General features: G+C 39.6%; 1 protein-coding gene across 32 annotated transcripts in view; it reads right to left on the bottom strand.

Annotated features, from left to right (window-relative positions):
* Window positions 1–555: 555 nt before the first annotated feature.
* Window positions 556–15,474, bottom strand: part of ANK2 (ankyrin 2) — a 689,779-nt gene continuing 674,860 nt past the window's right edge. For 21 of the 32 annotated variants that reach the window (XM_082462711.1, XM_082462716.1, XM_082462713.1 and 18 more), the window contains 7 exons: window positions 14,529–14,811; window positions 12,587–12,878; window positions 9,589–9,672; window positions 9,314–9,478; window positions 8,125–8,307; window positions 6,104–6,195; window positions 556–2,915 (listed from right to left, as the gene is read on the bottom strand). In XM_082462711.1, coding sequence (XP_082318837.1) covers window positions 2,732–2,915; window positions 6,104–6,195; window positions 8,125–8,307; window positions 9,314–9,478; window positions 9,589–9,672; window positions 12,587–12,878; window positions 14,529–14,811 — 1,283 coding nt within the window. In that variant the 3' untranslated portion in view covers window positions 556–2,731. Of the gene's footprint in view, window positions 2,916–6,103; window positions 6,196–8,124; window positions 8,308–9,313; window positions 9,479–9,588; window positions 9,673–10,165; window positions 10,259–12,586; window positions 12,879–14,528; window positions 14,812–15,474 lie in introns of all 32 variants that reach the window. The other 11 variants (XM_082462697.1, XM_082462695.1, XM_082462706.1 and 8 more) reach the window with 1 other exon arrangement.

Below are 15,474 nucleotides of genomic sequence, written 5' to 3'. Positions count from 1 at the left end.
TACTAGATAAGATTTAAATAAAACTTAATTTTTAAACCATGTCTTTCTGTCCTGTTTTTGCAGTAAAAAATGCTATAGAAGCACTAAAGGGATTTTTCAAAAAGCAAAACCCAAAATAGTCTCCAAACAAAACTGATTTCTGCCCTGTCTTTATTTTTGCATATTCCTGCCCTGTCTTTATTTCTATTAACAGATCCATTTCATTTCTAATTCTCAGTCAATGAGATACATAAAACCCCAGAGCTAAACACTGTTCCCCACGGCAGAAGGTGTTTCCTGAGAGCCATGACCTTACAGGAGAGAAGTGAATCCGGGGTCCCTCTCTGCGCTACCCGCCCCTGGATCCCCTCTCCTCATCTCCTCCAAGCCCACAAGTTCCTATTTCTCATTTACTAGTGATCCCAAAACAAAATCTTTGTTTTTCTCCCTTTGCATAACAATAGCAATAAAAGTTCTTTGAGAGCAGGGATACAATCTTTCTGTTTCTCCCAGTGCTTAACACAGCGTTGGGCACAGAGCATATTCAGTTACCAAATAAAAAGAACAAAGGCAAGCTGTTTTTCTTTTGGCTTCACACCTATTTCATCTCTTTAATAATGTCTTACCTCCTGAAATCACAGGTGAGTGCTAAAGAAGAACAAATCACTGTTGCCACACTTAACACTTGTACATTTTATTTAATTAAATCAGCCATTGTACACATTGCAGCTATGTATTGTTAGTGTATTTTTTTCCATTAACTAATACATGCCCTCATAGATATATTCAATTAGTGTTATCACCATGGGAACAAGATGCTGATTCATCAACTGAAAATTCACTTCTTCTCACATTATTCAAGTTTTTTGATTACACAGCAAAAACCAAAATCAAAAAAAGGTGATTAACCATTATGTTGTTACACAGACATCATCTGCACTGCAAATAACACAACAGAAATGCTTTTCTTGAGCTCCAGTGAAGGTGTGGACAAGGAGGCCATGGTATGTCCAAAATGTTTCACCATTGGCCTCCTTCATTTTGGCTGCCAAAGATGCTTTCTTTCCTATCCAGCTGCCAAACGTGCTAGCATTCGAGGCTTAGGAGATTTGGCTTGTGGGAAACCTCCCTCCCAGGAAATCTTCTCTCTTGGCAAAATTACTTGAAATGATGAAATGCCATTGTTTGTCGTCTTTGCTTTTGACATTCAGAACAATGAGTCATTTTTGCACAACAGGAAAAGACCAGATAGAATTCGAAAATGTTTAATCCCTGGAGGATAGACTCTGGTTTTCAAAATGTTTTAATTTCATCTTCATTGAATATACTTTTCTTTAACAAATAACTGATTCAAAATGTATACTGTTTATATGAATATATTTGTGAATATATATATATATATGTTAAAATGCTACACAGCTTCAACCACTAGAGGAATAAGGAATAGGACACGGAAATCACTCAGATGATTAAAGTCCCTTCTTCGAAACAAACAAACAGGAAAGTGCACAAATGCACTTCAGGGTTTCCAAGGGAGTTTGGATTTCAAATAAATAAACCCAAAATTTTAACCCAAACCAAAATTTTCAGGATTTCTCAATCTCGTCTGCAAGCTAAAAAACAGACCTAGCTGAAAAGTGAAAAGTGCTTGCTGAGGGTAAAAAGAATGAAAACCATCCATGTGATTAGAAGATGGGTTTGAACTGTGGTTTGATTCTTAAATGCTACATGCAGGTATTAGAGAAGATATAAACCTGGAAGAAAAAAAAAAAAAGAAACCACTCCAACACGGTGAAGGAGTTGAACCGTTTGTGTAGGGGGCAAATCTTGTTTCCAATGATTTATCTACAGTGCAGTGGCCAGGAGAAAGTACCACCAATAAGACAGCGTGGTTGCTAAAGCAGCAATGAAAACTGGAAAACTACAGTAGTTATAGCTTTTTAAAATACCCTGCCAACACGTCCCAAATCTAAAGGACCTGAAGATGTTAGACAGCTGCCGGATGCCACTGCTGGCAACCGAATACCTCGCTGCTTCACCTCGTTGCCGCTGCTCCCTTCCTCCCCTCCCTCAGTGGCTGCTGGAGAGTCATCAATCGCAGCTGGCCAGCGCCAGCAGTAAGTGCTTAGTTAGGACAGTTCTTCAAGGTTATTAACCCATCTTTCACTAGGAGCCAGGGCTACTCTGGAAGTTCTAAGGACATGGTAGGTCTGAAGTGCTTCTTTTGCAGGAGAACTGTATTATGTTCGATTGTGTTAGCAATATCTTAGTGAACCGCTGTTCAGCAATTCCTAGAGGCCTTTTATTCCGTGATGCCCAGTGTAGTTATGACAGGCAGTGGTTTTAATACGTTGTTCGTCTGAGCATTTTAGCTATATATATTGTACACGGGTATCTCTTTGAAGGATTCCTAGGTATTGTCATTTGAAGAGGTCTGCAGGTGAAGTTCTTCTGTTCAATGGATTTTCATGGAGCTTGTGCAGAAGCCAAGAAGAATAACGGAGGTGGCCAGGTCCCAGGTGAGCACAGACACAACAAAGGAGTGGATACAGCATCCAGGATGAAGGATGCTATCTTTGGTCACAAATTAGTTTACAGTTAAAGAGGATGGGGAAAAACTCAAACAAAATGCAGTGTATATGCTAAAAGTGGAAATCCCATTAATCAAGCCAGTTAGGTCACTCCTCTAATGGAACGGGAAGTTGCATATCGAGTGAATGTGTGGTTTCTGGTGTGAGAACTGGACAGCCTCTCATTTGGCCTCTTGCTTCAAGTCCTCCTTGCAGAAATGCCGCAGGAGTTGCTTGAGGTCATGCTGGAGGTCGTCCTGGTCTAGTGCTTCTGGGACATCCTCCAGGTGCTCCAAGTAAATGCGTTTTCCATGCTGGTCCTTCACCACAGCCCTCTTCTGGGTTCTAGCTTTACTCATTGTTGTCCTGGAGGAAAGCAGACAAGAGAACATTATTTTCTTTCTTCACTGCTAAAAGGCAGCCACTACCTTTGGTCTGAGAGTACCCATGATATGAAAGTACTGCTTACTGTCTTACCTCTAGATATTTCTACACTGGGCTATTAGTAGAACAAGTACAGCCATCGTTTCCCTTCTTTCTTTTAAACATGGTTCTCCCATCTTAAATGACTCATGAGATTTTTAAAAAGTATTTTGGAGCAAGGAGTTTTTTTTAAACCTTTAAGAAATATTTCAAATAAATGAAACCGTGCTTTCATATGATTCTCTCAAAAAGTAACCACACAATCATTCATGTTTTGATTAGGAAAGAATGTGGCTCCTCCTGAAATAGTGATTCCATATGTAATTTTTGACAGGCTAAGAAAAAGTTTTTAAGTTAATTTATTTAAAATACCTTGGCTGCCAGCTTAATCCTTAGAGGCACTACCCAACTCAAACTTCCCAAAAATGTTCTAAGAGAACTTTCCCATGGGTTATAGGTCTTTAAAAGCTGGAATAATATCCTATCAGCATAAAGGCAGGTGACTACCAGCGAGAGTTGACAGTTGACCCAGGCCTCTGAAGCTTCAGCTGGAGACAGCGGGGAAGGGAGAGGGGAAGGAAAAAAACCACCGAGAGACAAATCCTTCCTCAGTCTTCCCAGAGCGCAAGTACTGGCCCACTTTATACCTCCTACAGCTACTCAACAGTGTGCTGCTTTCTTGGCCCTTCATCAGACCAGCGATTACTTGAGAAAAGCGGCTCTGACGTACTATTACGTCGGTACTATTATTTTCCTGCATCCTTGCTTGAAAATGATTATACTGTGATTTGTTCCCTTTCAGCTCTTCTCCCTCTCTACTTGTTTATGCATTTATTTTTGGCTCCACTGGATCTTCGTTGCTGCGCGCGGGCTTTTCTCTAGTTGCGCCCAGCGGGGACTACTCTTTGTTGCGGAGCATGGGCTCTAGGCACACGGGCTCAGTAGTTGTGGCACGCGGGCTCTAGAGCACAGGCTCAGTAGTTGTGGCACACGGGCTTAGCTGCTCCGCGGCATGTGGGATCTTCCCGGACCAAGCATTGAACCCGTGTCCCCTGCATTGGCAGGCGGATTCTTAACCACTGCGCCACCAGGTAAGTCCCTCCCGCTCTACTGGTAAATACAATTCTTCATTCTGCAAATATGTGGTGAACGTGCCTTATGGGCCAGGTACTATTATTATAATAACAAGTAAGTAAACTGGATCTCAGAGAATTTAAGCAATGCTCCAAATAAAAAATAATCCAGTTACTACGCAGTGGGGCCAAAAGTCAAAGATTCCAGAGCTTGAATCTGTAACCACGACGCCATGCAGCCTTGCTGTACACCACCACCAGAAGGATCAGTTTTTGTAGCTTTACCCAGCATTTTCCTATGGATTCCTAGTGTCCAGAAGCTGGGGGCTCTGCCCATGGGCTGCCCTTAGCATTACTCTACCTTCCAACACCTCTATGCATTTCTTAAGATCACCTTGATTTTTAAAAAATGGCTGACTTCAGCCAGAACTCTTCTCGCTTTCCTTTGGACATCTTGTCTCCTTCCTTCTTTCGTGTTTTCTCACCTCCCCTTTCCTTTGATTCTACATGAATTATTTTGTATCTGAAAGCCAACTTAAATTTGTTCCTTTTGATTAAAAGGTCAAATTTGGTTCCAGTGGTTGAAATCAGATTATGTTTTCTAACTATTCAGCATCCACATATATTTTTTTCTCCTAAAAGGCGAATATCTGACTATCGCTGCCAAGAGCTAGTAAAAACGTCTATGGCATTAGTGTCGGGGGATAAGCTTCTATCATAGGACATCCCCTGGTGTTTTGTGCTCACACATGTAGACAAATATGCTTATGAATACGCTTATGTATACCACTCAAGCAGCGGGTATGATCAAATGTCTTCAGCAACATATAAGATAAAGTGTTGCAGATCACAGATAGACTTCCATGACTAAGTAGCTGTGGAAGTGGATTGAGATGTCTATATCCCTAGCTTCGAACTCACCAGCCGTCACTGCGAATTTTGGATTAATTGATCTCTAAATCTATTCCCATGTGAAGATCTCACGATGTCTATGGGTGTCTGTGGTTTATGTGGTTCCATATGAATAACTGAGTAAAAGACTTAAAAGTTCGGAGTATAAGAAGCACTTTATCCTGAATTCATATATAGCATTTTTAAAGTTCTGTGAGCAATTACTCTCTTTTACATTCCTAGCTGGCGCTGTTTTTCACATGTGGTTGGAGGGTGGAATTGTGACAGAACCTTTAATTTCACTGTTCTAATTATTATGTTCTACAGGCTAAAAATAGCTTTGTAGAGTACTATAAATGACAATCTTTCTCTTCTTTTCAATGAAGTGAAAAACACAACAGTAACTTCAATTTCCATTGTGTCTTTTCACTGCAAAGCTGAGAACATTTTGTCAATACTCACAGTGCTGCGAGAGGCCCAGAGAGAGGTGAGGGTAGACCAAGGCAACAGTGCCGAAGTCGACACATCAAATAGGTGATGGGGATGGGGGTGGACTTGAAAGCCTCATAGCTAGTCCCTGTTCATACGCACAAATATGACCTGCTTACTGCTTTTACGATACTTTCTTAACTTATTAAAGCCCCTGGTTTCAGCCTCGCTAGGTGCATTGAGGTTCATGGATATCAAACTCATGCTCATGTTATTTGCCACTCACATGCAGAGTCATGAAGCAGCTTGTTTAAAACGAAAACAAACAAAAAAACCATGTGCCGTTCAAAGGATTGATTACCAAGAGCTGAAGGCAGCTGGTCACAAGATTAATTTGTGAGCAATTGATTAGATTCCTCTTACTGTGCTCTACAATGGAATATCCCAGCTGCTTGGCCTCACCGAAATTGATGACTTGCTGAAACCCAGGGAGCGATTGTGTAAACAGTCGTCTGACTATCATCATGCCTTAGTATTACTTTTAAAGCATCAAGAGGACACTTCAGGAATGACACAGTGACAGATGTACCACTTGACAAAAATCTTACAATGCAGGGAGAGTCTGCAGTTCCCAAGGGGTTTTAAGGTAGATGCAGGGGCTCTATTTTTCTTTTCTTAAAATTGGAAAACTTTTTAAAGGTGTTAGTTGGCAAAGCATCACCCCATGCTAACCCAAACCTTCTAAGTATTGATCCATCCTCCTTCAGGACTTCATTCTCTACTAAACTGGGGGAGTGGACTTTCATGTGGCTACCTGTGTAACTCAAAGCCTGAAGTAAGAAAAAAAAGAAAAGAAGACAAAACCCATCAAAAACCATAGACTCTAACATAACCTATTACTCTGCTTAATGAATAGTATAAAAAAACATGCTTGAAAGGGTAAAGAAAAACAATTCGTAGGGGCATATCTAAGTATTGAGTTTTATTTAGCAAGTCTGTTAAATTTCTCCCATTTGTGAGGGAGATTTGTTCTATTGATAATTACTTTACAATTCTTGCAAACTATACTGGTTGACTTCTACTTTCATGCTTGCCTCACCCCCATCCTTTCTGCAGTGAAGACTCTAATGACAAATACAATGAATAATGACCAGAGGCAAAAATCAAGCAACGAACAAATAAGGTCCAAAGGGTATAGTCAGATAATACATCTTTTGACTGTCCAAGGTCACCAGCTGTCAAAATGTGAAGAACTAAAAGTATTTAAAATAAGGTATGCTCTTAATATCCCAATGCATTCATATATAATCTCAATGCATATTGTGGGTATAAAAGAGGACATACATGTAACATTTAACTTCAAAATGTTTCAATAGTAAAGAATGTTTCGAAGATGTTTGCACATGCCCGCCATCCCTTAGTTGAAACCTTTGGGGCCAGATGTGTTTTAGATTTCAGATTTTTTTCCTTTTGGATTTCAGAAAGGTAATATGATGTATATACTGTATATTCTAATAGCTCAGATAGGATAGGGACAGCATCCTGTAATCAAAGCCATTGATATATCAATAGCAAAACATGAACATTCACTCTTGTAGAATAAAAAAGACTGCCAAGTCATTACAGCCCCATGTCAGTTCACATTAAGTTTTATTGCCAAATTAGCTTGCTACTAACTTATAAAACTTGTTTTGGTTTTCAGAATGTTGGGATTTTTTTTTTTAAGATATGGAAATTTATTTCAGATGATCTTCACCAGCACCATAAATTCCATTCACTGGATCAAAATTCTTATACCAACATTTTGATATCTTTAGTGTTTCAAATCCAGAATTAAAAATAGAAAATTGTGACATTTTATTCAAATTGGCTGCTCATTTATTGAAAAGATCTAGAATGTGTAGTTTGAAAAACATCCTAGACAATAAGCAGCAGCCTGAAACCCTCTTTTAACTGGTGATATAGAAACAAAATATTCAATTAGTATATAAAATAAGCCAATTCATTTTAAATTGCAAGATGCTAATATAAGGTTATCAATTATGGCATTTGTAGCATTACCAATCTATTAGTTGTGGGGTTTTTTAATTAATTTTTATTGGAGTATGGCCGCTTTACAATGTTGTATTAGCCTCCACTGCACAACAAAATGAATCAGCGTATACACATATAGATATCCCCTCCCTTTTGGACTTTCCTCCCATTTAAGTTACCACAGTGCACTAGGTGAGTTCCAGAATGTTGGGATTTTTGAACTGTAATAAGTGTTTGTGGATGTCACTGTGGACCTGTTTCCTAATTATTGAAAATCAGAACTTAACTAATAAAAGATACCTGAATTTTCTTTAATGCCTATCATTGGAAATATCTGAGCATATTAGCTAGCAAAGATAATGTACAATATCTATTTCTTTCCCTTACTAATTGGGAGTGCAAGTCACTTCTGGGACTTTTAGGCAAGAGGTACAATCATGTCCTGACTTCAGAGATTCTGATTCTGATTGAGCTGAAGAGAATCCTGGTCATATGGATTTTTTTAAGGCTCTTAAGGTGGCACAAATGAACACAATAAGTTGAGTAAAATATTATTTCACTGTACACATTATTCAAACAGGAATTCTACTCTCTTGACTTATTCTGCATCCTTCCATGAATACATGTATGGAATGACACAATGATAAATCATTTTCTTCTCAAACACAAAGCACACATAAAATACCCCTCCACACACACACAGACAAAGTGATGATGCTTTATACCTCTTCAAAGTCATCTTTGGCTGAAGGAAGATCAGTGGCTAAACTAGAATCCCCCAGATGCTTCTCCATCCTCTCTCCATGTACCACAGTTGTTTTAACAACTTTGCTGACTCTACGGCCTTCCACTGGTTCAGCCTGAAATTGTGAGGTACTGGACAAAATGCTGGGCTCAGACAAAGTTACCTGATGAATGAAGGACACAAAATATACAGTTTCTGACTGCCAAAATGTAACAATGATGAATTTTTCTATGTTAAAAAACACACACATTACAATGGTATATCCTGAAAACAGCATTTTGTCAACGAGAAGCAGTTAGAAGAAAAATCTAGAATCAATTGGTAACATCTATATTATGACTATATGTACACAGTACCAAATCAACCACTTAATTAGTCACTTGAATGAAAATTGGTCAGGAAGCTTCATGACTGAGAAACTGACTGCTCAGGGCAGTGCAGACATAGCACCCTGTGGATGAACTCTCTTTTCCCATGTGTAAATGTTTTGTTTTGACATTATGAAGACAAAATTAACCTCCAAAGGAGGAACTGTCAGAGCTATGAGAAACTGAAACTGTAGATTTTTAGAGAACCTCATGTGTATAATAATAAAATTTTGAGGATGTGAATGAATGCGAGATGGTAAGAATCTCCCAAATTACATGTCAAAGAGAGTAAATATGATTCTGAAAGAGGGAAGTAAAACAAAGAAATAAAACTATAAATCAAGTGAGTTTCTGGATCCTGATTTCAGTGACTCTGAAATGCAGAAGTTTGGAAATCAAATATTTATCTAAGGTGCCCTACAGAAGGCTGCTGTTGCCCACTGGGCAAAGCACCACAGTGCATTTGCACAAGTGTTTTTCAGAACCTACTGCTTGCCAGCCGATGGGATTGCTGTCTTTTAAAATTTGACTTTTGGATTTCTGCTGTGGTCAACTGAATTAAAGAGAAAGTAGACCTAGAAAGGACCAAAGACAATGAGTATAATGGTTACAAATATCGCTGATGGTTATCTAAAAATTCCACAAAATCACAAAGAAAAAAAATGAATGTGTAACTAAACGAAGACTGCCTTATAAAGGGGAGAAGTGAGGCCAATAGGAATAAACAATCTCGTCCATCTCTTGTGAGCTGTATTTTACACCTCTCCATAAAATCAGTTCTGGAAAATCAGATGGTCTCACCTCCGACTGTTCAGTGTCACTCTTTAATACAATGCGCTTTATGACTTTGGAATAGCCATCCCCTTCCTCAATGTTGATGGGATCCTGTGGTGTTCCCTGCATCGTAATCTCTTCTTTCTCTGTGCCATCAGAGGAGACGTACCGCCTAATGATTTTCCTAGTAACCTGGAAGATATTTTATTCATGTATCTTGTTTTTGAGTGACAGTGCAGGGTATTGATACATTTTAGACAGGAGGCTTGAAATTAACCATGGTAAGATACTTAAGATAATACCTTCTTTATCACAGTGTGTCCCTGCTCATCGATGTATTCTTCTTCTGTGACTGTTTCCGGGGGTATGTCAGGCATATCATCTCCCTACACAGTTGAAAGAAAAGGGTCACTTCCATATTTGGCATCAATGCTGAGGAACTACTCCCCAGTGCTTACAATGCCAGGAACGTTAGAAAATTAAAGGAGCTTTGAGAAGCATTGCTGAGATGCCAAATCCTGTCAAGTAGTATGTTTAAAAGAAAAAAAAAAAAAGGTGGGTAATAACATGCTAGAGAATCTGACCAAAGTTAGCTCAAACTTAAACAAACAAACAAACAAACAAAAACAGACAAGCCAGAGGTGAGGTGGGTGGAACTGAAGAGGCTAAATCTTGCTCTTCGCTCGCTTGGAGGTAGGCGGCGAATGTCATTACCGCTGCATTTCTTCACAAACAGAACTTAGGAGAGTTACGGGACCTGCTTTCTGAAGGCCATGCACTACCTAAGGAGCATGCCAAGCCCTCGCTCCAGGTCGGTCACTCTCGAAGGGTTACGGGGACAGAACTGTCCCAGACGTGCAGTAATTTAACAGCTGGTACCTGAATAATCACTCGTCGGCGGACAACCCTGGTAGATAGCATCACTTCCTCATCTGAGCTGGCCTCCAGCTCACCTAATTCCTCTGTTAGCTCCTGGTGGAAGCATGGAAGCACTGTTTTGTTTATCATGCTAAGGAATGTCTTCACTACTGGTTTCTGCTTTAGCTCACACCGGTTTCTGAAAGCTTTGTTCATGCTGATTTTGGTGGACAAGCCAGCAGGAGTGAAAACAGTGCATGCTGGGCTCAAACTTCAGTGAGAATATAGCTTTTTGTTCATTGAATGAAAAAAAAAAAATTCTGGATTCTGAAAGCTGTCTGAGCACCGATCTGTCAAAATCCATCAGAAGAAATAAGCAGCTTGCCCACGTTACATCTTGGACTCAAACTCCTGGTGAATAACCAAATGTAAACACAGACCCTAGGCAGCACAATAAATAACTTGTGAGCCATCGCCTCTTGGGCTTAGGCTTAGAATGATCCAACCAAAGGTATAGAAATGTCTTAATTCTTGTAGCAGAACTTTCTGCAGGAAGTCAAAATTTCCTGTAGCTATTATCTGGCCAGTAGTACATTTCCCTACTGGCAAGATAGAGGAAGGAAGACTGGCTACAAATAGTATTAGACTCATTTTGCAGAGAAGTTGAGGTACAGAGGCCAATCCAATTTTATGGGTCTGGCCCAAAGCCAAAGCTGGAGCTAAGGACATAACTTTAGATTAAAACGTATGTCTTGGGAGCTATATATCGAATCACTCTTTCCTAATGGAATGCTAGTAAAAAAAAGAAAACTCAACTAAATTTTGTCAACATAGTTTAAAATATCGCTTATATTTCTATATTCTTTCCTGCTAAAGGAAAACATGTAAATTTTAAACCAAATTATTCTTTAAATACACTTAGGAATCTGCTGCCTAGAACTATGGTCAGCAAGAAAAGTGATTGAAATTGGACCCTCAAGTCAGGGTCATGAGAAGATAAGGGTCAAAATAGGAAGCTTAAGAATTGGAAATTCATCAAGAATAAGTAGAACAGGCCCATACAAATAATGTGGAATACAGGACAACTTGTCAAAATTTATTTATATACATAGAACAGATTAAATACATGAATTATCCAGATAACTGACTCAAGCCTATGCTTCAATTAGCCTATAGATTCTTAGACTAAAATTGGCAACTTTTAAGTCCAGACAGCATCTACGAAACATTTTTACTAGGATTCATTTAAGCCAAAAACTTGGAGATGAATAATTCTATACAAAGGCAAACTTGGAATAAAAATCCATTCATGGGATGAATTCATTATTTAAGATAACTGCCAAAATTTGGAGCAGTTCTCATCTGCCTGGACCTCCGCTAATTTTAAAATATGATTTTAGATAAATCCTGCTAGCAGATATCACACTCATAGTGAACAAAAACAAATGTAGATGTTAAGCCCAAAGATGTGTCGTATCACTTTCTCCCCCAGAGTTTTAACTCTTTTATAAAACATTCTTTCCTAAAAGATGTATATTCATGCTTTAAAAATACTTCGACATATAAAATGTTTTTGAATCCAAAAAGGAAAAATATATCTAATTTAATCCTCTACAGAGTTACTGAAATGAAGATTCTTCTCCCCTCTCCTCCCCTCCCTGGGATTCATTCTGATTCAGGAGTCCTGAGTAGGGAGGGCTCAAGCCCTCCAGTTAAAGCTGAGGGATATGGACCATTCAGACCACGTTTTGAGAGTAAATGGTTTAAATGAGTTTCTCCACCTCTCTTCGCAACATCAAAGCTCACTTAAAGACAAAGGAAAGACAGTGATGCATATTCACGCTGCTATCGATTTTCTGACATTTAGAACCAGCCATCAATTTCGGCATAATGTCCTTTTTCTGAGTCATTCTTAGAATAAATATAAGGAGATTTCACTTGGAAATAATCCTTCCTCTAACGAGAAAAATTTGCTTTGGGAGTAAACCCCACTCAATAGCCACAGTTTGTGTGCTCATCACCTGACAGCACGGACCTGATTAACAAGAGTGCAGGTTCCAGCAATTTCCCATGGCAGGCCGACTTACTTACCTGAGGCCCGGTTAATTCCCCTCACTAGTCTTCTTTATGCCCAAGATTACTAATTTTGAAAAGCTACATCTGGTATATTGTTTCACCCCAGGGTTCATTTTTCTTAGCAAAAGGGTTTCCGGCTATAAAATTAGGGCTGATGGTCAAGTAGCTAGAATTGGAACCATGTATCATCTTTTTCTAGATTCACTGGTTCCCAGATTTTAAAAGGGATTGAGGGCTTCCCTTGGCCCAAGTTAATTAATTTGGCAAACCTTTCTGTGAAAACATAAGCCATCAGAGAAATGGAAACTGGAAGAAGGTTTGTAGCTTTGTTACATGTGGGCAAGGAAATAGAGGAGGAGAGTCTACCTTTTGAAAAGCAGCATCTTCATCGAGCCTTTCAAAGGCCTGTGGCTGGTCATCAGCAGACTCCACTATCACGAGGCTGGTTTTTCGAGGCGAACTCTCCTCCCTACGTTCTGGGGGCTCTTCGGGTTCTTGCACAATGGGAGAGTCTCCCCTCTCACTTGATGTCGGGGTCTGGAGATATGGCCTCTCCTCCTCAGTAGGGGTGCTGATTTCCTCAGGTGTCTTGGTGGGAGAGACAGATGCTGCCATAGCCTTTTGAGTCTCTGACACTTCTGTCCCTGGGGTTGTCACACTGAAACAGAAAAGCCCAATTATACCATGAGGGCATATGCATTTCTGCCCCTGCCGATGCAAGGGATTTGGAAGGGAAGATGGAACTTGTCTTCACAGTCTGTGAAAGTCTAAAGAGGTTTTGTAAATTTGGCTAAGAAATGAAATGTGAATTAAAATTATATGTAAAATACAGAATACAGTTACAGCTCACTGATCCAGCATTGATTGGGAAAAATGTACTCTAAAATAATAAAAATTATCCTCAAATGTATTACCATTTCCTAATCTCTACAAAGTAGAGATAATTAATAAATAATGAGAGATATTAATAAATAATAATTTCATCTTTCCTTTGATAACTCAAGGTAATATTGATGATTTGAGGAGGTTTATATAACAAAGATCTGTAGACAATAAGGCTTTTGAAGCAAGGATCAAAATCTTGCAAAATTTTAAAAAAGCAATATATAAACCCCATGTTAATATAGTTACCATAATCATAAATATAGGGAGATTCTTATTATCCATCCAGAAAACTGCGTTACTTGATAGGAAGATCTGTTGGCATTGAAACTTTTTCTACTGATATAGTTTGGAGATAAGCAATGTAATCTTTATAATATTCCTAAAAAAAATATTTATCTGCTTTTTCTGCTCCTTCCTTCTAATCTTCTGTCACTCCATAGATATTAAATGCCCAAAGTGCCTTTCTGATAGCCCCTCTTTGCTTCCCATCTTTTTCTCTTTCCTTGTCTCTTTTCCTGACCTCTTCTTTACGCTCTCCCCTACAATCTCTAAAGGTAGATGAGTGAGGGGGCAGTGCTCCACGGAAGAAAAGCTCATTTCAATACCCCTTTCACCCTTTTCTCAAGTTCCAGTGACTCCAGCACAAAACTCACTCAAGGACAAAGGAGATGCTGTGTTACAGCCTCCTGACACGCTATTCTCACATTTCAGGGCTGGGACATGCTTGCCTTTCTCATGATCTGGTTGCTTTTTCTAGACAATAAGTGTCACTTATACAACTCTTTTTTGCCTTTGCTTCCAGAAAGCCCAGAACTTGAGTTCTAAGCTGACTGTGCTCTGCAGCTTCCTTTAGGCAGAAGCGCTCTAGAAGACTTCTCTTTATTCCCACCCCAGCCCCTAATGGCCTTTCATTCCGCGTGAGTAATCTGTGTTGCATTTCTATTTTTATTGCTAGCCACCTCATAGCTTTGTTGAAACACACAAGGGCTGCTTCACCTACACCGTCACTGTTCACCTTCTGAACCAGCCAGGGTGTGATGGGCACATATACAGAGAAGTGAGGTGCAGCAAACACACAAGTAATAACTGTGCGGTCTACAGTTTCAACAATGGTTTCACAGGCATATCCTTGACCTTTGACCCTGTAAGATGAATAAGGTGTATATTATTATCATAATTTATAGATGTGGAAACCGAGACTCAAAGGGCTTAGGCCTTTGCCCAAGGTCATGGAACTGGAAGTTGGTTCAAGCAGACTTGTGCCATACTACGCCATCACAGTCATGTCTCAAATACTTTGCTTTTTTTCCTGTAGCTCTGAAAACTATTTGAAAACGATTTACGCTTGTATATGCCTGGCACCCTCTGCATATTGGCTTGTGTCTTTGGAATGACACTGCGTAGGCTTTCTTTTGGAACTCACAAGTATTCCTGCTGTTCAAGAGCTGACTCTTCAGGCAGGTCTTGCATTTTCCCTGAGAAATCCTGTTGAACTTGCTCCTTGTCAGTCTGGGGAAGGAGCTCTGTTGCTGAGCCGTCGCCCTCAGTTTTGGAGATGCTATCCTGAAAAGGGGAGTAACCGACAGAAATGTCTTCCTCCGAGACGATGGGAGGTTGATCATAGGACTCGTCCTCTTTAGAAGCAGCTTGCTCCTCTTTCTGCTTGTGCTGGGCAGTGCATAGCTCCTCTTGAAGCACTGAGAACCCTACAGGCGAGAATGATTTAAATTAAATATTTAATTGAAGCTAAACTATATTAAGTGGGTATTTATTAAGTGACTACTACATGCCATGTCTGTGATCGGTCATGGTTACAAAGCTGAAAGAGGCACTGTGTCTGCCTTCAAGATGCTGACCATCTAGGGAAGCTCAGGCAAGTAAGAGATAATTAAATGCAGAGTGACTGGGCCACAGGTGCCAGTCAATGAATGCCGAGCATCCAACTCAGGGTTAAAGAATCAGGAAAAGAAATGCAGAGGGTATGACATCTTAAGGAGGCCTAAAGATAGGCAGGTATCAACTGCGACATTCCAGTTGAGGCATAAATCTACATGGTAAGAAGAGCATTAATAATAATAATAATAAATAGCTAACACATTCTGAATATTTACTATGTGTCAGACACCATTCTAGGTGCTTTGCAAGTATTAACTTGTATTAAACAATACTCTGAGGTTAGTACTCTTTTGAGGAAGGGTCTCTTAGGCCAAGCTAAGGAATTTCATATAGCAAGGGCAATAAGGAGTCACTGAAAAACTTTTGGCAGAGGTGTGATTGACCTTCATCTATCTAGTTATTCACTCAGTAGATATATATTGAGTATCAACACTGTAGTAGGTGCTGTAGACGCTGGATCCAAAGCAGTGAAC

Source organism: Balaenoptera physalus (genome assembly GCF_965194825.1).
Source record: "Balaenoptera physalus genome assembly, chromosome: 5".
NCBI classification, from domain to species: domain Eukaryota; kingdom Metazoa; phylum Chordata; class Mammalia; order Artiodactyla; family Balaenopteridae; genus Balaenoptera; species Balaenoptera physalus.
Note: the sequence above shows the minus strand (reverse complement) of the source record. Positions and strands in the feature narration are given on the sequence as shown.